We start from the raw sequence: 20,679 nt of genomic DNA, 5'->3' as shown, positions 1-20,679 counted from the left end.
CAAGATAAAATGATGATTGTGTCTGTTCGGTTTACTGTTTCTGCTGTGTATACCCCATGAAGTTGTTTGTTATTCAATATATTAAACCTTTTTATTTATCACCTGTAAGTTTACTGTAATCATCTAAAATACAGTAAGCTACAGTTATGTTGCAATGCTATTCACCAGGGTAATGATATTAAAATAAGGAGAAATGCTTGCAAACACATGTTGCATTGATTCAGGGATCTGTAGACTTAGTAATAAGCACTGAAACTGTGCTGATTTGAGGTGTCTGTATTCTATAGTGTTTTGCACTCTGTATGTATGGACAGCATTTTGTGTTTTAAGGGAGATATTTAGAAAGTCAGTTAGCTGTCCGTTCAGTAACTGCAGTGTTTGTACACTGCTCTGGCTCTGTAAATGGGGAAACAAATGAAGTGGATCGGACCGAGCCACACAGCACTATTCCAGCTGTTTCAGCCATGATTTGTGTGTCAGGTAACGTTAAATGACTTGCCCACAGACATTCAGCTTACTTTCTAGTTTGCCCAGATATACTGTTGTTGTGATGTTAGCTATAGTAGCAGGAGAGTTGTGAGTATCGCTGTCTGGAGCTGCTGTGCTGGCTCTGGGAAACGTCTCGTCCTCTCTGGCTGTTAGCTTCGCAGCAGCAACTGTAGCGACAGTTTGCTAACCCACAACCAGGCTAACATTAGTTACATTACTTGCTGTGTATATCATGGTATTTGTCATGGTATTTGATTTCTCCAGAATCACATACCCCACCTTTAAGTAGAGTATAGCACACTGAAACTCTTTAGTGAAAACTGAGCCACCGTAATCGTAAAACACTGGGATAACTACTAAAAGCTTGTCAGCCTCTTTGTGAAGTGATCTTTTCTTCTGTCAAACTCTTAGAAGCAACACATCAAAGCAAAAGCTTATACTGTAAATGCCGGGAACAGACCTGAGTAGTGATGACAACAGTACTTAACTCATGTTTTCTATTTCTTTGTAAACATGTTTCAGTTGTCTGACTGCTTCTTGTCACATACTGGACATATTGGACATCCATTACTGACAGTGAATATGACCACCTAAATGACAGGGCTGTCCACAGAAGATGAAAATACAAATGAAAATTGGACACCTGAAATGAGCAAATCCCTGACTTAAAAGTATGAAAATATTCATATTCATGTTCAACATTAAATCATGTGTGTAAATCAAAAAGTCATCATTCTACCCTTTCAACTAGTCATATTCAGCTTTACACTGACATTTTGCACAATAAAAAAAACATGTTCTCCTGTATTGCTAGGTCCACATGTAACACTGCCAGTCATTAGAGGTCCATGTCCTCTTCCCCACGAGGCTATAGGAGATAGTTTGTGAGTTGAGCTCTCTGGCAACATCGTAAGATCACTTAAGCTCTTGTCCATGACTGCTTATTAGCGTCCCTGTTCAGGGACAGACCTGGGAAAAGAAACAGAGAGGGAGGTGGACATGGGGTCCAGAATACCATCAGCATGCTCTCTTTCTTTTGTGTCTGGCGAGGGGGCAAACAGCGGAGAGGGTGGTGATGTTCCATCATCTATGTTGTGTAAAGACACCACCCGCGGTGGGTTGCTCTGTGTCTTAGTGGTTCTTATGTTGTTATCCTTCTCTTTGTCTTCCTCACTTCTAGTTTTGCTCTGCTGGTGGCTGCTGATGAGCGCTTTCTGTTTATTTAAGTCTAAGTTGGGATAGCAGCCTGACTTGATCATGGCCTGGAGGAGTTTGTCGAGGCTGTCTGAGCCTTCGTTGCACCCGTTCTGGCTGGCCTGGGCTACCTGGCACAGGAGATGGGTATGCTGACGGAGCTGGGCAATTTCTCTCTCAGTGGTGGCATTCTGCTTCAGCAGCTCCTTGGTGCGTAGCGTGATGGCCAGCATGCCCGACTGATTCAGGATCTCAGCTGTGTTGAGGAAACGACGATGGCGAGTGGATGAGCTGTCCAGAGCCACGTGATATGGGCTCTGAGCTGTGGATGAAGAGGGAGATGAAGAAGGAGGAGAGTAGGAGTCGGAGAAAGAAGGCGGTGAGGGTGTCTGGGAGCTGGAGATGGAGGGTGAGCCCACATTGTCACAGCCCGAGCTTTGTTGGCAGTGGTGGGACTTGTGTTGGGTGGTGGAGGAGGCATGGCTGGGCAGCAAGCAGTGAGATGAGCTGGATAAGGAGCTGTGTCCTCCTCTGCCTTTATACTGGAAGTGGGAATGGACTCTATCCTCTTTCTGATGCTGCTGCTGGGGCTTCAGGAGGTGGCTGGTGGTAAATACAGCCTCCTTCTTCTCGTCCTCAATGCACACTCTCTTGCTCTGGCTCTGGCCTTCACTGAAACTCTCCTTAACCCCCTCTACCCATTTGGAACCCTTGCCCTCATGGTTGTCCTTCCTGGGGTGGGGGGCAATGCGAGGGTAAGAATTCAGGATGGGCAGGTAGGAGTTCTTGCTGCTGTGGTTCTGGTTGCTGAGGCTGCCTCCTTTCTTAATTTGACCTTGTGGTGCAGCTAGACTGGATGAAGGTGGGACAGAGGAGGAAGGGGCAGGCATTGCTGGCTGTTGGATCAGTAAGAGCTGGGTGGGCGCTTTGGCATTGGTAAGGGTGTGCCAACCTCCACCCCATGCAAGGGGGCCATGCAGAAGCTGCTCCGGTCTAGACTGTACCACCAGGAGGTTGTGAGCGGGGTTTTATGTGAGCAGCAATTAGAGACCAGAGTAAAGGAAAGAACAAAAAGGGGAGGAGGTTAAAGTCACAGAGAGATAAGCAGTAGGACACAAAAATAACTGAGGCAACTGAGACAATTTTTAACTTTAGTAATCATTCTAACAAATTACTTTGATTTGCCCAAACTATTAATTACAATGTAGTCATTTAACTATTGATATGCATTCCAAATGCACTGGGGACATACTATCACAATAGCACCTGTATAATACAGTGGAAAAAATCAACATCTCTATATTTAAATCAGCTCATCAGTAATTGTTATACTGGAAATGGATCAAATGACTGAAAGGTGTAGCTCGTACTGACAAACCCACAGAAAATTATCTCCAACTCAACAGTTTCCTTCAGCTCTACAAAGCTTTTTAGCATATTTTAGCTAATTGTTTTGGTTTTACAGCCTGCAACTTTACTGTTTTGGTTCACTCTCGCCATTCTCATATGCATCGTTTCCAGCAGCGGCAGGCAGCTGTTTTCAGTGAAAAAGCTCTATTAAATCGTTAAGTTCATACGGTAAATGTGTAATACCGAACAGTTACCTATTTACACATCCACCAGGCATAGAGCAACATTAGCATTTATTTGGATTCGTGTTGGTGTCCCCCTGATGAATTAAGGCCAATATTCACTATACGACCATTCACAAAAATCAGTTAATACTGCTGTAGGAAATTTTACAATAGGTAACTGTTCGGTATTACACATTTACCGTATGAACTTAACGATGTGACAATATGTCAGTGCTGTGTTTACACCTTGTGTCTGATACCTCCTTTTTGCTCCGTTACATATAAATAAAATATTTGTCAGATTAATCAACAACGAAAATAACTGTTAATTGCAGCCCTACACTATATATTCCAGGACTATTGGACTAAACTATACTGTATTTCACAGGTGTTTGTGCCCACTCCCAGTAGTTTGTTAGCTATATGTGTTTATTAAGCAGTTATGAACTCCATATTTTGTAATGTCATTTGACCTGTTATTGTGTAGTTATACATAGTTAATATAGTGGCTTTGAAAAAACATTACAATTCCTATCAGTTAGTCAATTAAAAAATTAATTACTGTTGATCTGTCGACAACTAATAAAATAAATTATTATGATACACTTTACAGTAATGATCAAGTAAATGGACTGTGTGTGAAAAAAAAAGATCTCTGTTTATGATGCAACAAAGCCTAAAAAAGCAAGTTGCTATGTATAACTGAATATCTCACCGGCTTGACCACCAGGTTTTTGATGACATAAATGGAGGTGAGCTCCTCATAAGGAGGCATGTTGTGGCCTGCAGCATTCACACTGTTGTTGTTCGAGCTTTTGATGCTTTCCCAGTGAGGTTCGCTCACACTGCTGCGCTGGTCGTCTACATCAGTGTGCACAGAGTCTGAACCAGTCTCTGAGGGAGAGGGAGAACCAAGAGTAAGAGGAGGTAGAGATGATAGGGGAAAGATATACAACAGGTAGGAGAAACAATGCATATCCTATAGATGACATTTTTCTTTCTTTGAATATTTTCAAAGGAAATAATGCATATTATGAACAAGTGTATAATGAGTTTTTCGCCAACAACAGCAAGTTTGATTAATTGATCTCTGTCATTGATTAACTGATGTCTTTTTACCATCTTAAAATGTAAAAGTTAAGTATGGATACATGAAGGTAAGAAGGTATGTTCCTATATAAACCATTAAATTTAAGACAATGAGGTGGTGGCTATACAATGTTTATTTATTTTTCTATTTTTAAAAAAGGGTGTAAAAAAGCAATGTATTTTGAGTTACAGTGAGAAGGTATAATCATAATTTATATACTCATAATAATAGAGTACTAGACACTGGACTTGAACATAAACAAATGCTCATGCATTCATTTACAGTGATCTTGATTAAACTATTGACAGTATGTGACTTCTTAAAATATATATATATTTCATGTTTTGATACATTTCTTGTATCAAAATATGAAATATATATCAAGTTGTGATTGAAGTTGAAAATGGAACATTATCTGTTGACAGTGCCATCAATATACCATAGCTATAGATAGATAGTCCTATTCTTTAAAGTATAGCTTATATCCGTAATTGAATACCACAGCATGTGATGTTCAGTAGGGTTATGGGTTAAACATGCAAAGGGTATGACAGCTTTTTCTGATGTATATTTACCACTTTTCTGGCAGAATGATTAAACTAAGCAAGCTTTATTGCTTTCTGTCCATAACTCTGCCTTAAAAACTGCTGCCCCTACAAGAATTTCATTAATGTGAGTTCAATGTAGAGTTTTATTGTCTCATGGTAGTCTAAATGTTGGTTCAGACACTTTAACACCCTGACATGAATATAATTCTGAGAAAAACATAGATGTGATTTGTTAGTATAAACTGTGTGGAAGAAAAATTCCTTCAGGTCCAATTCTGTGGCTGGTTTATTCACTGTGCAGTGGAAACAGAAGTTCACAACAAGGCTGTAGAATTCTCTCTGAAGATCAACATTCAGAGCAAGTTTTTATACTGTTACAACAAGGGTAGTCTAAAACAATAGGTTGTGGGCTGGGTTAATCAAGAGGTCTGAGTGACAACAAAAGGTGAATATAGCTCAGGAAATCCCAGACAGATTATTTAACATTACAATCTGATTCAATCTGCCAGTGAGCATTTGGCTAATCTCTTCAGCAACTATGACAATGTAATTTCTCTTTGGGGGGTGTTTGGTAAATGTAATTCACATGCAAATTCAAGAAAGCTTCTCAAATACATCCTTCTTCCTTGTTGAGTAACTCAAAGAGTTTACACAAGAGTTTTATTTAGCGCCATAACAGAAGTTATCTCATTGCACTTTTCCTATAGAGCAGGTCTAGACCGTACTCTTTATAATATTATTTACAGAGACCCAACAATTCCCATCATGAGCAAGCACTTGGTGACAGTGGCGAGCGGAAACCTCGAACAGAGCCAGACTCAGTGTGGCCGACCATCTGCTGCTGACGGTTGGGTTGCATATGAAGACCCTTTAAAAATGTTTTTTTTACAGAGACCCAACAATTCCCATTATGAGCAAGCACTTGGCGACAGTGGCGAGGGGAAACCTCGAGCAGAACCAGACTCAGGGTGGGCGGCCATCTGCTGCTGCCGGTTGGGTTGCATATGAAGACCCTTTAAAAAACATTTTTTTCATTTGAGCCCTTTTGTCCCCACCACTTTTCAACACAAAGTGATGTCTGTGTACATAGCCTAGGCTGCGCACTCCAACCCATAGGAAGGTAGTCATATGCTTTTAGTTCACATATCCAGTACTTTCCTTTTCCAGCAGGGACAGAGCAGAAAGAAGCAGCCGTGGCCAATCTATCAAAATAAATGTCTACTGTGACACAACCTTTAGGCTGGAGATGATAGTCTGATGTCCAAATTCTAGAAAACACAGAGTCACAATTTGAAATTTCTATATTATAGTATTATTATAGTGTATTATATTTTGATTTGCTTAGAAATTCTATTCCTGTGTGCACTGACGTGATAGTAAGCAGTTGTAACAAAAGAGTTTCCCCTCGGGGATCAATAAAGTATTTCTGATTCTGATTATGACCACTTCCATTGACCACTACTCAGAGTAGGCCTATAAGTTTCTTTCTAACTGTTCTTTCTAATGTTTAATGCATTATCACAGGTAAGTAATACTCCCTATAGAGCAGGTCTAGACCGTACTCTTTATAATAGTATTTACAGAGACCCAACAAATCCCACCATGAGCAAGCACTTGGCGACAGTGGCAAGGAAAAACTTCCTTTAAGAGGCTAAAACCTTGGGCAGAACCAGACTCAGGGTGGGCGGCCATCTGCCACTGGCGGTTGGGTTGAGAGAGAAAGAGAGAGAGAGAGACAGAGATAGAGAGAGTCCACATACAATTTTACATTAATAATAATGTAATGGTAGTGGTAGAATAATAATGATAATAATAGTAATATGACTAATAATAATAATAATTGTAGCAGCGGTTGGCGAACAGGGGGGCAGCAGGTGGCCACAATCAATGATCCAGACTCTGCAGCTCTGGAGGCAGAAATATCTGCTGAAAGCAACAGAAAGAGAGAAGAGAGAGACGAGAAAGCACAAAACTACGGGAGAGACAAGATGTCGAGTTAGTAACATGCATTAATGTAATATGAATGCATACAGATGAAGAGGGAGAGGAGGAGAGAGGAGAGATGTGCATCATGGGAAGTCTCCCGGCAGTCTAGGCCTATAGCAGCATAACTAAGGGATGGTTCAGGACCTGAGCTAGCCCTAACTATAAGCTTTATCAAAGAGGAAAGTCTTCTGCGGATGTGGAGATGGTGTCTGCCTCCCAAACCCAAACTGGGACCTGATTCCACAGGAGAGGAGCTTGATAGCTGAAGGCTCTGGCTCCCATTCTACTTTTGGAGACTCTAGGAACCACAAGTAACCCTCCATTCTGAGAGCACAGTGCTCTAGTGGGGTTATAATATCAGCTCTGTAAGACACAATGGTGCCTGACCATTAAGAGTTTGTAGGTGAGTAGAAGGATTTTAAATTATATTCGGGATTTTACAAGGAGCCAGTGCAGAGAAGCTAATATTGAAGAAATATGATCTCTCTTATTCGGGTAGTCTGATAATAAGGAATTGCAATAATCCAACCTAGAAGTAACAAATGCATGGACTAGTGTTTCTGCATCATTATGAAACAGGATGTGATCCTGATCAAAGATAACTCTGTGGTGCTGGAGGCCAGGGCAATGCCATCTAGAGTAACTATATCTTTAGATAACATGTCTCGGAGGTTTCACTCAAAACTTGTTTTGTCAGAGTTTAACATGAGAAAATTGCAGGTCATCCAGGTTTTTATGTCCTTAAGGCATGCTTGAAGTTTAGCTAACTGATTAGTTTCATCTGGCTTGATCGATAGATATAATTGGGTATCATCCGCATAACAATGAAACTTTATGGATTGTTTCTGAATATTGCCTAAAGGAAGCATATATAAGGTTAACAGAATTGGTCCAAGCACAGAACCTTGCGGATCTCCGTGACTAACTTTGGCATGCATGGAGGATTCATCGTTAACATGTACAAACTGAGATCGATCTGATAGATAGGATTTAAACCAGCTTAATGCGGTTCCTTTAATGCCAATTATGTTCCAATATCTGTAATAGGATGTGATGGTCAATGGTGTTGAATGCAACACTAAGGTCTAACAAGACAAGTACAGAGACAAGTCCATTGTCTGATGCAATTAAAAGGTAATTTGCAATTTTCACCAGTGCTGTCTCCGTGCTATGATGCACTCTAAATCCTGACTGAAAATCCTAAAATAAACTATTGTTATTTAGAAAGTCACACAACTGACTGGCAACTGCTTTCTCAAAGATCTTAGAGAGAAATGGAAGGTTAGATATAGGTCTATAGTTGGTTAAAATCCCTGGATCAAGAAGAGGTTTAATTACAGCTATTTTAAAGTTAATAAAGACAGATTGATCATATCTAGTAAAGAAGTGCTAACTAAGGGTAAAACCTCTTTAAGCAGCCTAGTTGGAATGGGGTCTAAGAGACAGGTTGATGGCTTAGATGAAGAAATTGTTGAAGTTAGTTGAAGAAGGTCGATAGGAGCAAAGCAGTCTAAGTGCAATGAGATAACTTCTGTTATGAATTATCCATTTTGCATCGGTACCACGCCGTTGGGCCATTTAACTGTGTTAGCTTTAGCCACTGTGGAAGCAAATAACTGTGCTTTATCAGACCAAAGTCCAATAACACTGGACTAGGGCGGCTGTGGCTTGGTGGTAGAGTGGGTCGTCCACCAATCAGAAGGTCGGCGCTTCCCCCAGCCCACATCTCGAAGTTTCCCTTAGGCAAGACACTGAACCCCAAATTGCTCCCAAGGGCTGTGTCTTCGGTGTGTGAGTGTGTTTGAATGATTAGTTAGTTTCTTTGGACTGATGAGCAGTTAGCATCAGCCATCAGTGTGTGAATGGGGTGAATGTGATATGTAGTGTATGAAGCGCTTTGAGTGGTTGAAAGACTAGAAAGGTGCTATACAAGTACAGTCCATTTACCATTTAACACGGCTAGTGAATGAAAGTTTGCTTATAAAGGGGCAGCTATTGTGCTTTATCATGGCATTTGAGATACTTTGTGCCTTACTCTGTGTGCTTTCTTTCTCTTTCCTCTCCACCAACCTACACGTCTTTACACGTACATATACACTTACACACACATCTTATATTCCCAGATACCATGACAGCATAGCTAACTAAGCTGCTCGCTATCTTGAGGACAATTAGAGCATGTCCTCCTTTTCAGCTCTGTCCCTTTGTTTAAATTTTGCGGGTCTGCCCACCATTTTGGCTCTATGCATGATGAAGACCCATGTGGTCATGTCCGTCATCTGCCTTGCACCCCCCCTTTCTATTGTTCCACACACTGTGACTGCCCCACCTCTTTTGGCTGCTGGACGGGCTGTTTATCTTTGTTTTCTGTTGCAGATCCCCAGTAGGTGTGGTCAGGTCATCATTTATTGGGGATACCTGGGCGTGTGGGCGTGTTCCCAGTACTATAACGGATGCACACACACCAACACTACTGATTCACTGACTGCCACACCTCATTGTGTTAGTTTCAAATAAATGGTTTCTTTGCTTTAACTTGTTGTGTCACCTCCCGTTAATTGCCATGGTTTTTGAGAACCATGACAAATTGGGGGCTTGTCCAATTTTGATTCCTAGGCATTTTGTTTGTGTGCATTTAATCAGTTATCCTCTTTGTGTTTGAGCGCGCCCAGGTGTGGTTGATTGTAGGGGTTTCCCTGGCAGTCTGAGTGGAGGGACCAGGATCGGTGATGGGGTTGGTTGGTATGTATGTCATCTAGAGGGCGTTATTGGCAGGTACCGTTGTCCAAAAGAGCACAAGAGATTTCTGCATTTATAAGTCCATCTGGCCTGTATTCATAGTGATGCCTTTTGGCTTGCAGAACGCACCAGCAACATTCCAGCGTTTGATGAATATGGTGGTTGGTGATTTTGAAGGTTGTGCTGTTAATTTGGATGACGTGGTTGTCTATTGGGACAGTCATGTTTTGCGCATTCGCTCATAGTTTGAACGTTTGGCTGCTGCACGTTTGACTGTTGTTTAGCGAAGTGTGATTTTGCTCGTGCAACAGTAATGTACCTTGGACATGTTGTGGGCCAGGGCCAAGTGCGGCCAGTGCAAGCAAAGGTGCTGGATGGCAGTTTCCTTCCCCAACTACAAAAAAGGAGCTAATGTGGTTCTTGGGAATGGTAGGATACTACCACAGTTTCTGTAGAAACTTTTCCTCTGTTGTTGCTCCCCTTACTGATTTGTTAAAGGCAAATATTACATATATGTGGTCTCCTGTTTGTCAGCAGGCTTTCCAGAACATCAAGGCCCTTTTGTGTAGTGATCCAGTGCTGGCCGATCAAGCTGCAGGTGGATGCCAGTCACGTGGGGGCAGGTGCAGTATTGATGCAGTCTGACAATCAGGAGGATAGGCCTGTAAGTTTCTTTTCTAAGAAATTTAACAAACATCAGCTTAATTACTCTGTGATCAAAAAGGAGACTTTGGCTTTAGTCTGGGCTTTGTGTCATTTTGATGTGTATGTGGGTTAAGGAGTGCTGGTTGTTGTCTTTACTGACCACAATCCGCTTACATTTTTGAAGTCTTTGAAATGCCCTAATCAAAGATTAATTAGGTGGTCTCTGATGTTACAGTCTCATTGTCTGGACATATGCCATATTAAAGGGTTAGACAATGTAGTAGTGGATGTGCTGTCACGCGCCCCTATGATGTGATGAAATCTGTGCTATATTAACCTCTCCTCTTCCTTATGCAGTGTACAAGCAGGATCCTGGTGCTGAGGTTGGGGGAAAGTGTTGCTTTCAGGTTGTATATTTTGTTTTGAGAATTTGTTTATTCTTTTGTTGTGGTTCCTGTTGGAACCCCGTTTTTTTGGGGGGGTGGGGGTTCTTTTGGCTCTGGACAGGCTGTTTGTCTTTGTCTATGTTTTCTGTTGAAGATGGCCAGTAGGTGTAGGTGTGGTCAGGTCATCATTTATTGGGAATACCTGGGCCCGGTGTTCTCAGTACTATAAGAAGGCACCCCAGTTTCTCCATGGGGGAGAGAGGATTGTTGTGTGCTTATTGTGTTTAGACTAGACGGTAGTGGTTGTTGACTGAAGTTATTGATTGTTAATCAATGCTAAGGTTAAATAAACGATATTAATTAATTCATTCATTTTATTGTATCTTTTAAAGAGCAGTTGCCTGTGGTTATTGTGTGTACGTGTTGTGATAACAGCTGGTTGTGACAGCCAGTGCTCAGATCTCACCCTTCACTGTTTCCCTTATTAATGTAAGATAGTACACTAAATGTCAGCATTTTTAGGTGGACAGCCACCTTTGAGACTGTTTTTCATGTTTGGTTATTAGTCGCTGATCCCAGGGTGGTGCCCTGTAATTATTAATCCATATTAAAATTTTTGATAATATTAATAATTGTAATAATATTCATACATATCTTTTGATATTTCTGCTAATAACCAAACCTGCCCTACCTGAATCCCAACACCAGACTAAACAAGATTCTGCCAGATTGGTGGAACGCCAATGTTTGCTTTAATTTGTGAGTTCTTCTTTTTTAGAGGGGCAACAGAGTCAAGTTTCGTTCGTAGTGAGCCTGCAGCACAATCAACAAGATGATCAAGAGGGACTGAAACTAGCATAGGAATCCTCCTTTATACTAAGACATAGCATTGAATTAAATGCAGATGGAATCACTTCCTTAAATTTAGCTACAGCACTATCAGATAGACATCTAAATGGACTGTACTTGTATAGCGCCTTTATAGTCTTCACACAAAGAACTTAACTAATCATTCACAAACACACCAAAGGGAGCAATTTGGGGTTCAGTGTCTTGCCCAAGAACACTGCGACATGTGGGATGCTGGGATCGAACTGTCGATCTTCCGATTGGTGGATGACCCACTCTACTACTAAGCCACAGTCGCCGCTCTTGTGTAGGAGTTTTTGCTTAATGCCGTGTAGTAATAGGAGTCCAAAACTTATTAAATAATGGTCTGATAATGAAGGATTCTGTGTAAAGACTATTAAATGTTCGATTTCAATGCCATATACCACAACAAGGTTGAGGGTGTGGTCAAAACAGTGAGTGTGTTTATGTACACAAAAGCCAATCGAATCTAAAAATGAGATAAACGCAGTACTAAGGCTATCATTATCAACGTCTACATGAATATTAAAATCACCTACAATAATCACTTTATCTTTTTTAAGAACTGAACTTGATAAAAACTCGGACCAGGAACGCGATACACTATAACAAATAGAATTGGCTGTCGTGTTTTCCAGGTTTGGTGTGAAAGACTAAGAACAAGGCTTTCGAATGAGTTATAGGTTTGATTAATAGGCTTGAGTCAAAGATGGCTGCAACTCCACCTCCTCGGCCGGTACCTTGAAGAATGTGAGAGTGGATTCTTTTAGGCTCACATATTCTTCATGACCCAGCCAGGTTTCAGTAAGGCAAAATCAGTCAATATGATAATCTGATATTAAATCATTCACTAGTACAGCTTTAGATGACAGAGATCTGATGTTTAAGAGTCCACATTTATTTGACATCTTGGGATACAGAGGCAACACACAAATTTTAACCACTGGGGAATCAGAGAAAAAAACAGAAAAACAAACACATAGTTTAACCACTAAGGAATCAGAGGATACACACATTTTAACCATTAGCGAATTGGAGGAAAGGGAGTTTCATCTGTTAGTGGATTTAAATTAATGCCACTGCCAAGCACTACGATTGTCACATGAAAACACAAGACAATACACTTAACCATGTGACTATCACAAACTGGAAGACCTAAGCAAGGCAAACAAACCAGACATTTGCTAGCTAACAAAATTAGAGCTGGAATATCTTGTGTGCACTGTAATCTCCAGGTGCCTCATTCCAGCACTAATTCTGTCTAGAAAAAGACAAAAAGACAATAGGCCTCATCATAGCTACAACACTCTGGATCTATTATACTACCCATACCCACACACACACACACACACACACACACACACACACATACACACGAACATTTAAGATATAACACGTAACAACAACAATTCAGGACTTATGTATCAAAACTCACTAGAACCCCCTGCAGCACAAAGTTTCCTAATAATTTGCTGCTTTAAGTTTTAAATTGCATTACCTGGGTCTATGGATTATCTGGACTGGAGACAGAGTGGTGTGAATATCAGCAAAAGTTAGGAATTTTACAAGAGGCTTCCTTTACCATTTGAATTGATGCCGACTGCTAATATTCCGAATCACTCCATCGACAGTCGACAGACGTCCTTTAGCCCAAGGTTAGCGAGCTGCCGACACCACCATATTGTGGAAGAAAAATTCCTCCAGTGGAGCTGCTCAGCTCCAGCAGCTTCCAGGTGTGAATGTTTGTAATTGTGTGAGTAAGAAGGGGATTCCTAAAAAAGAGAGCACTATTCTCAAGGACACTCCCAGTTAAAGAAAAATAAAAAAACACATAAATAAATATATAAATAATCAGGTGTCATGTAAGCTTTTTAAAACCAATATTAGTTGAACCCGAGTGTATGTTCATCAGCACTGACATTATGAAAGGTAGAAAAACTGTGTTTTTCTGTGAACATTTTTTAAGTGAATGAAATCTGTATACAAATGGACCTTTGCTCACCTGAGTACCCTGAGTCTTTTTCAGCATCCTTCTCTGAATCACAGTGCAGCATACAGTTGCTCATGTCACCCATTCCAAATTGCTCCCTGTCGGTGCCACCCTGGGATGCCCGCAGGGTGGCACTGTTACTCTTATCCTTGACAGTCTTTGAGGTGCTATGGGTTGCCTGCTCCCCAAAATGCCCCTGTTCCTTTGGCATTCCAGACATCTAAAAATGAAAGCAAACAATCAAATGTTTACTGTTTAGATACACAACATTGGATATTAAAGACATGTAGATTATAGTTTTTTTGTTTTATACTGCTGGGGGTCAAGTTCACCAGGTTGTGGCTAAGCATTTTCGCACAAGCAATCAGAATCGTAATCATAACACATTATTAACACAACTGAATAATTAACATGGAAACACCTAATAACATGGGGACCAATTATAATGTGTATAATCTATGTTGAGTTGGTCTGTGTCTTCAATTCCATGATCCCTCAAGAGCCAATGTTTGGTTTCCACCAGAAAAGCAAGCGGAGGTGCTAGTATATAGGTTTTCCATTATTATATTAATTAATATAGTGTGTTTAGACTCTGAGTAGATAATGACTCAGAAGTTATATGTTCATATCTAACCAGAAAAGTGATCATAGCTTGAAATGAAAGAAAATGTAAGATTGAATTTACAACCATGCAGAGTACACACAGAGGACTGTGTGTTTCTGCTGGTTGGGGCTGTTAAGCCCTCCACTCTTCGTCCCTCTCAGGGAAGAGATAAACAGACACATTCCTGGGACACAAAGATCACTTAAATTGACCCTAACTTGTATTGATTTTATTCTTCTCATTAATGTGCCTATGTATTTACATATGTGTGAAAAAGTGTTTGCCCCCTTTCTGATTTCTTATTTTTTTGCATGTTTGTCACACTTAAATATTTCAGATCCTCATAAGACGGAGTAGTCCCTCATTCGTCCAGGAGTGTTCTATCGTAGAAAAGGTTTCAGTCGTGGTCATCTGGACACTGTTTTCAGAATCAAGACGTTTCGTCTCCCATCCGGAAGTCATTATCAATTGTGGTGTTGGGAATAATCTTGTTCTGCCTGCATCTTAGATTAAAACGGAGATGGTTCCTGTGGTCTGCTAATTTCCTGGCTGTGTTTTCGAGTTCCCGAACCAGATCCACGGTTTTCTGCCCAAAATTCTTCAAAATAAGACGGTGTAGTCCCTCATTCGTCCAGAAACGTCTTGATTCTGAAAACAGTGTCCAGATGACTACGACTGAAACCTTTTCTACGATTTCAGATCCATCCATCCATCCATCCATTTTCTACCGCTTGGTCCCGTTAGGGGTCGCGGGTGACTGGAGCCTATCCCAGTGACTTTGGGCCTTAGGCAGGGTACACCCTGGACAGTGGCCAACTCGTCGCAGGGCTAACACAGACACAGACAAGGACAGACAACCATTCACTCTCACATTCATTCAATACGGGCAATTTTAGAGTTATCAATTAACCTACACATGCATGTCTTTGGACGGTGGGAGGAAGCCGGAGAACCCGGAGAGAACCCACGGTAACACGGGGAGGACATGCAGACTCCACCCAGAGAGATTGTGTGATGTTGGTCTGGTCCGGGAATCGATCCCACGAACCCACGATCTCCTTATTGGGAGGCAGGAGCTTTAGCCGCTCTGCACCCCCGATTTCAGATCATCAAACAAATTTATATATTAGTCAAAGATAACATAAGTAAACACAAAATGTTTTTAATTGAAGATTGGTGTTATTATTAAGGGAAAACAAAATCCAAACCTACATGGACCTGTATACTTACTGTCTATATATAACAGATGCTGTACATGATGCCATATATGACATTTAAACCTGGTAACACTGTTACACATTTATCACTAAGTGGATGATAATTTGTTTATTCATAATGTTGCTGCTATAGGCCTAGACTCCCGGGAGAGTTCCCATGATGCACCTCTTTCCTCTCTCCTTCTCTCCCTGTCCATCTGTATGCATTTTTATCCCATTACTGCATGTTACTAACTCAACATCTTCTCTCTCCCGTAGTTTTGTGCTTTCTCGTTTCTCTCCTCTCTCCTTCTGTCGCTTTCAGCAGGTATTTCTGCCTCCGGAGCTGCAGTGACTGGATCTGTGGTTGTGGGCCACCTGCTGCCCCTGTGTTTCTGCTCGACAACTGCTACTACAGTTGTTGTTATTGGCTCTGTTACTAATACTGACATTATTTTTCCTATAGCTGTCATTCCTATTATTACTAATTTATTAATATTAACACTACAATTACTATTCTACTATTTAAAAAATAATAATAAATTCTAGGTGGTATTTGCATTGTGCCCCCCCTTTATTGATCTGTTGAACACTCTCAGCTCTCTGAATGCTGAGGTGTTTATCAGTGGCCCTCTACCACCAGTCAGAAGAGTTGTTGAAAGATTCAGCAGATTGTTGGCACTGAACACCTGGCTCACAACTGCATGCACCGTCCATTCAGTGCACTTTATTGACAATTTAATTTTTTTCTGGGACCATAGACATCTTTTTAAGGCAGATGGACTTTGCCTTAACAAGTCAGAAGTAAAATTGTTAATCTCTAACCTATTTTACTTCCTGCATCACCTATCTGTTCCCTCTGCCAATGACAAGAGACAAGAGGAATCAAAACAGGAGGAAGACATAACAGAATGCTGCAGAACCTTGAAACCTTCAGCCACTGCCTGAAGGGAGCTCATGAGAGACATCAGAGCTGAGAAGAAGAGTCTCCACCCCCTTCACCAATAACCACCGGTGAGGATTCACCTTCTTTATACCCCAAAACCCTATCCAGGTCACCCTCCTCTCTAGTCACCCTTTCTCCCTCCTCCCCCCTCTTGGTGGTCACTGACTAGATGAAAGAGCTGGTCACTGCTGGAACCAAACTTACCCCTCGCCCTACTTCCATTTTCTCTTTCCCTCACCTGCCTCGGCGTCTACCTCCAGCATTGGCTTTAATTCCTCAGCCTGTTTTGACACATTTCTCACAGTTACGGTGCCCAGCCCCTCCACGGCTGCATCAGAACCATCTGATGTCTCCCCAGCCTAATAAAAGCACAGCATGTCCAGTTATTTGTGTAGAAAATACAGCAAGCTCTAACTGATATCTGCTGGATCAGGGCTACAAGGCAAATCAATCAATTATTTTATCGTGAAAACACAATCTTAATTTCATGTTTTTAATTGAAACTTGGTTAGACAAAGATAACAGTGCAGCTATTCTTATTGAGTCTACCCCTCCCAAGTTCAGTTTTATGAGCGAAGGAAGAGTGCATAAGAAAGGTGGCGGAGTTGCCATTTTGTTTGATTCCCTCCAATGCAAGATGATGTTTTATGGAAATGTTGCTTCTTTTGAATATGCGGCTCTTCAGTTGAATTCTTCTTCTTAAGCTATATTTCTAAATAGCTACAGGCCACCTAAATACTGTTCAAATTTTTTGATGACTTTACTGAACTGCTGTATAATCTGTATTGACTTTGACTGTGTAGTTATTGTTGGTGTTTTTAACATCCATGTTGACAACCCCCAGGACAGAGTTAGGGTTAGACTAAAGAACTGTGTTGTGCTCTTGATAACTCAACTCAACTTTATTTATATAGCACCTTTCATTGTAATTGTAGCGGTAATATTAATAAATTAATAATAATAATAATAGGAATGACAGCTATAGGAAAAATAAAGGGCTTTGAAATTACACATCATAGTGTGCTGATATTGTCAAATTGACAGAGTAATAGGGAGTTTCCTTTTAATGTCACTCTGAATTTAGAGGGAACGTAGCTCATATATGACATTTTAGAGGGCTTTAATTTTGAAATTCATGCCCGTTTGGAGCAGGCCGATTGCTTGGCCCCCGGAAGTGCTGCTTGCAGCGTTGCTGAGAACCGTGATATGGCTGCTTACAGTGTTCTTGACAACTGCTCATCCAATTGACTTTACATGGACACTGCACTCCCTTGGGTCCTCAGCAATACACCCACCAAGTGTGAAGTCGATTGAATGAATGGTTCTCGACATATGCGAAGGACAGTCATACACACATGTTGCTACTACCACTACGTGGTGCTGTAGTAGCATCATCAACTATAAAGAAAGGAATCTCTGTGTATACAGTAGTGTAAAAAAGTGTTTGCCCCCTTCCTGATTTCTTATTTTTTTGCATGTTTGTCACACTTAAATGTTTCAGATCAAACACATTTAAAGATTAGTCAAAGATAACACAAGTAAACACAAAATGCAGTTTTAATAACAACCTTCATTTAAAAACTGCATTTTGTGTTTACTTGTGTTATCTTTGACAAATATTTAAATTTGTTTGATGATCTGAAACATTTAAGTGTGACAAACATGCAAAAAAATAAGAAATCAGGAAGGGGGCAAACACTTTTTCACACCACTATATACACAGAGATTCCTTTCTTTATAGTTGATGATGCTAATACAGCAACACCTATTGGCCAAATGGCACAAGCTTTGTCATTGTCAGTCAGACATATCTACATGTACACCAAATGTGGTTGCAATAGCACAAAGCATTTGTTACGGTTTACCGACAGGAGGGGGACACCAAGGGTGACAGGAATGCACTTTATTTAATGACAGCCAGGAGAGTGTTCGGAAAGGGGTAGTGGATGTAGGGAGGTCACTGAAGTAAACTGAGACTCGGGGATCACAGGAGAAGCCACAGGAGACTGGAGGATCCACAGAAGACTGGAGAAGCCACGGAGGACTGGAGAAGCCACAGGGAACTGGAGAAGCCACGGAGGACTGGAGAAACCACAGGAGACACAGGAAACTGGAGACACACTGGAAACGAGGGAAAGCACTGTAAACTAACACAAAGAGCACTTGTGTTATATGGTGCATAGAGTCCTATACGCGAGCGAGGTCGGACCCTGAATGAAGTGAGTGGAGTGTTCTTATACTGTCTGTGATTGGGATTGATGGGGAGCAGGAGTGTGATTGGGAGCAGGTGTGGGTGATTACAGGCTGTGAGGCCTGGCATAACTGTGACAGTACCCCCCCCCTCCACGGCCAGCTCCCGAGGGCCGAAAACCCCCTCCCCCAACGTGGTGGCCTGTTCACCATAGGGAGCAAGCCGATCCGGGGAGCTGGTTGGAGTCTGAATAGGTGTGGAGCCGGGGAACTCGGGCGGACGGCCGGGAGCTGAGACCGGAGTGGCGCCTGGGAACTCGGGCGGACGGCCGGGAGCTGAGACCGGAGTGGCGCCTGGGAACTCGGGCGGACGGCCGGGAGCTGGGACCGGAGTGGCGCCTGGGAACTCGGGCGGACGGCCGGGAGCTGGGACCGGAGTGGCGCCTGGGAACTTGGGCGGACGACCCAGAGCTTGGACCCGGGTGGAGCTGGTCACCTCGGGCGGACGACCCAGAGCTTGGACCCAGGTGGAGCTGGTCATCTCGGGGAGGCGACGCCGAAGGCTGGGACCCTCTGGAGACCCTCTGATTGGGAGCAGGTGTGGGTGATTACAGGCTGTGAGGCCTGGCATAACTGTGACAGTACCCCCCCTCCACGGCCAGCTCCCGAGGGCCGAAAACCCCCTCCCCCAACGTGGTGGCCTGTTCACCATAGGGAGCAAGCCGATCCGGGGAGCTGGTTGGAGTCTGAATAGGTGTGGAGCCGGGGAACTCGGGCGGACGGCCGGGAGCTGAGACCGGAGTGGCGCCTGGGAACTCGGGCGGACGACCCAGAGCTTGGACCCGGGTGGAGCTGGTCACCTCGGGCGGACGACCCAGAGCTTGGACCCAGGTGGAGCTGGTCATCTCGGGGAGGCGACGCCGAAGGCTGGGACCCTCTGGAGACGGGAGGAGGCAGCGAAGGCTGGAGACCGGCGAAGGGACAGCAGGGCTGGAGACCGGCGACGGGACAGCAGGGCTGGAGACCGGCGACGGGACAGCAGGGCGGGAGACCGGCGACGGGACAGCAGGGCGGGAGACCGGTCGGCTGGGCCTCCGGGATGGAAACCGGTGGCTGGGCCTCGGAACTGAAGGCTGGTGGCGGTGGCTGGGCCTTGGAACTGGAGGCTGGCGGCAGCGGCAATCCAGCGGGGACAGGAACTGCTGAGCAGATGGGAGGCAGAGCAGGCGAGCTGCTGGGAGGCGGAGGCTTAGGATGACGACTAGCTGATGACCACATGTCTGGTGGCCCAAACTCCCTGCCAAGGAGCGTTATGAACCGGCCCAGAGAGTTGAGGACCACCTCCTCCTGCCAGGAGGGGACCAGGGACCCCACCCAGCGCAGTGCTGGGCCGGTTACCCGGAGCGCCATATAGGCCACCCTGGACCGGTCGGTCAGGTACTGGGTTGGGTCTATGAGGAAGACCAGGTAACACTTAACTATACATTCTTCACACTCCCCCACTGAGCCTGAGATGGTCCCTGGCTGTACCAACTCACCGGCCGTCAGGAGGGAGGGAGGGTGGTTGAGGAGGTACCGTTGCACCAGGCCCCATAGATCGAGGTAGGGGCCATCAGGACCACTAGCTGCCATCTTCGCGGTATCAGTCCGACCTTCTGTTACGGTTTGCCGACAGGAGGGGGACACCGAGGGTGACAGGAATGCACTTTATTTAATGACAGCCAGGAGAGTGATCGGAAAGGAGTAGTGGATGTAGGGAGGTCACTGAAGTAAACTGAGACTGGGGGATCACAGGAGAAGCCACAGGAGACTGGAGGATCCACGGAGGACTGGAGAAGCCACGGAGGAATGGAGAGGCCACGGAGGACTGGAGAAACCACAGGAGACACAGGAAACCAGAGACACACTGGAAACGGGGCAAAGCACTGTAAACTAACACAAAGAGCACTTGTGTTATATGGTGCATAGAGTCCTATACGCGAACGAGGTCGGACCCTGAATGAAGTGAGTGGAGTGTTCTTATACTGTCTGTGATTGGGATTGATGGGGAGCAGGAGTGTGATTGGGAGCAGGTGTGGGTGATTACAGGCTGTGAGGCCTGGCATAACTGTGACAGCATTCAGGAGATATGACATTTTCTGTAATATAAGCCCTGCCCAGAACTTTTGAGCAAACTATGAGGGCCAGCTATGGCAAAATATATAAATGGAATATCAAAAAATCCAGTAACTT

General features: G+C 43.2%; 3 protein-coding genes across 4 annotated transcripts in view; 1 reads left to right on the top strand and 2 right to left on the bottom strand.

The window, feature by feature from the left end:
* The window catches only part of LOC122888421 (trichohyalin-like), an 81,236-nt gene that overhangs the window by 54,867 nt on the left and 5,690 nt on the right, over positions 1-20,679 (top strand). The gene's annotated exons all lie outside the window — the stretch shown is intronic.
* LOC122888422 (CLOCK-interacting pacemaker-like) lies at positions 657-15,077 on the bottom strand. Its single transcript, XM_044222859.1, has 4 exons — positions 15,030-15,077; positions 13,524-13,731; positions 3,973-4,151; positions 657-2,681 (listed from the first exon to the last, which is right to left on the bottom strand). Exons 2-4 carry the CDS (start codon positions 13,729-13,731, stop codon positions 1,434-1,436), a joined length of 1,635 nt encoding a protein of 544 aa, XP_044078794.1. The 5' UTR covers positions 15,030-15,077; the 3' UTR covers positions 657-1,433.
* LOC122888424 (proline-rich receptor-like protein kinase PERK9) lies at positions 18,146-20,079 on the bottom strand. Its single transcript, XM_044222862.1, has 2 exons — positions 19,353-20,079; positions 18,146-18,988 (listed from the first exon to the last, which is right to left on the bottom strand). The coding sequence occupies exons 1-2, from the start codon at positions 20,077-20,079 to the stop codon at positions 18,654-18,656; spliced, it is 1,062 nt and encodes a 353-aa protein (XP_044078797.1). The 3' UTR covers positions 18,146-18,653.

This window comes from Siniperca chuatsi, linkage group LG14 (assembly GCF_020085105.1).
Source record: "Siniperca chuatsi isolate FFG_IHB_CAS linkage group LG14, ASM2008510v1, whole genome shotgun sequence".
NCBI lineage: Eukaryota > Metazoa > Chordata > Actinopteri > Centrarchiformes > Sinipercidae > Siniperca > Siniperca chuatsi.
The sequence above is the reverse complement of the archived record's forward strand: the minus strand, read 5'-3'. Positions and strand labels throughout refer to the sequence as shown.

Bases quoted from the DNA above. Each gene is read 5' to 3' on its own strand.
- LOC122888422 (XM_044222859.1), bottom strand. From the start codon at position 13,731: ATGTCTGGAATGCCAAAGGAACAGGGGCATTTTGGGGAGCAGGCAACC. The intron at 4,152-13,523 runs GTGAGCAAAGGT...CCTCTCCCTCAG, and splicing joins AAAAGACTCAGGGTACTCAG to AGACTGGTTCAGACTCTGTG. The intron at 2,682-3,972 runs GTGAGATATTCA...CTGGTGGTACAG, and splicing joins AAAACCTGGTGGTCAAGCCG to TCTAGACCGGAGCAGCTTCT.
- LOC122888424 (XM_044222862.1), bottom strand. From the start codon at position 20,079: ATGGCAGCTAGTGGTCCTGATGGCCCCTACCTCGATCTATGGGGCCTG. The intron at 18,989-19,352 runs ATGACCAGCTCC...CGCCTCCCCGAG, and splicing joins TTCGGCGTCGCCTCCCCGAG to ATGACCAGCTCCACCTGGGT.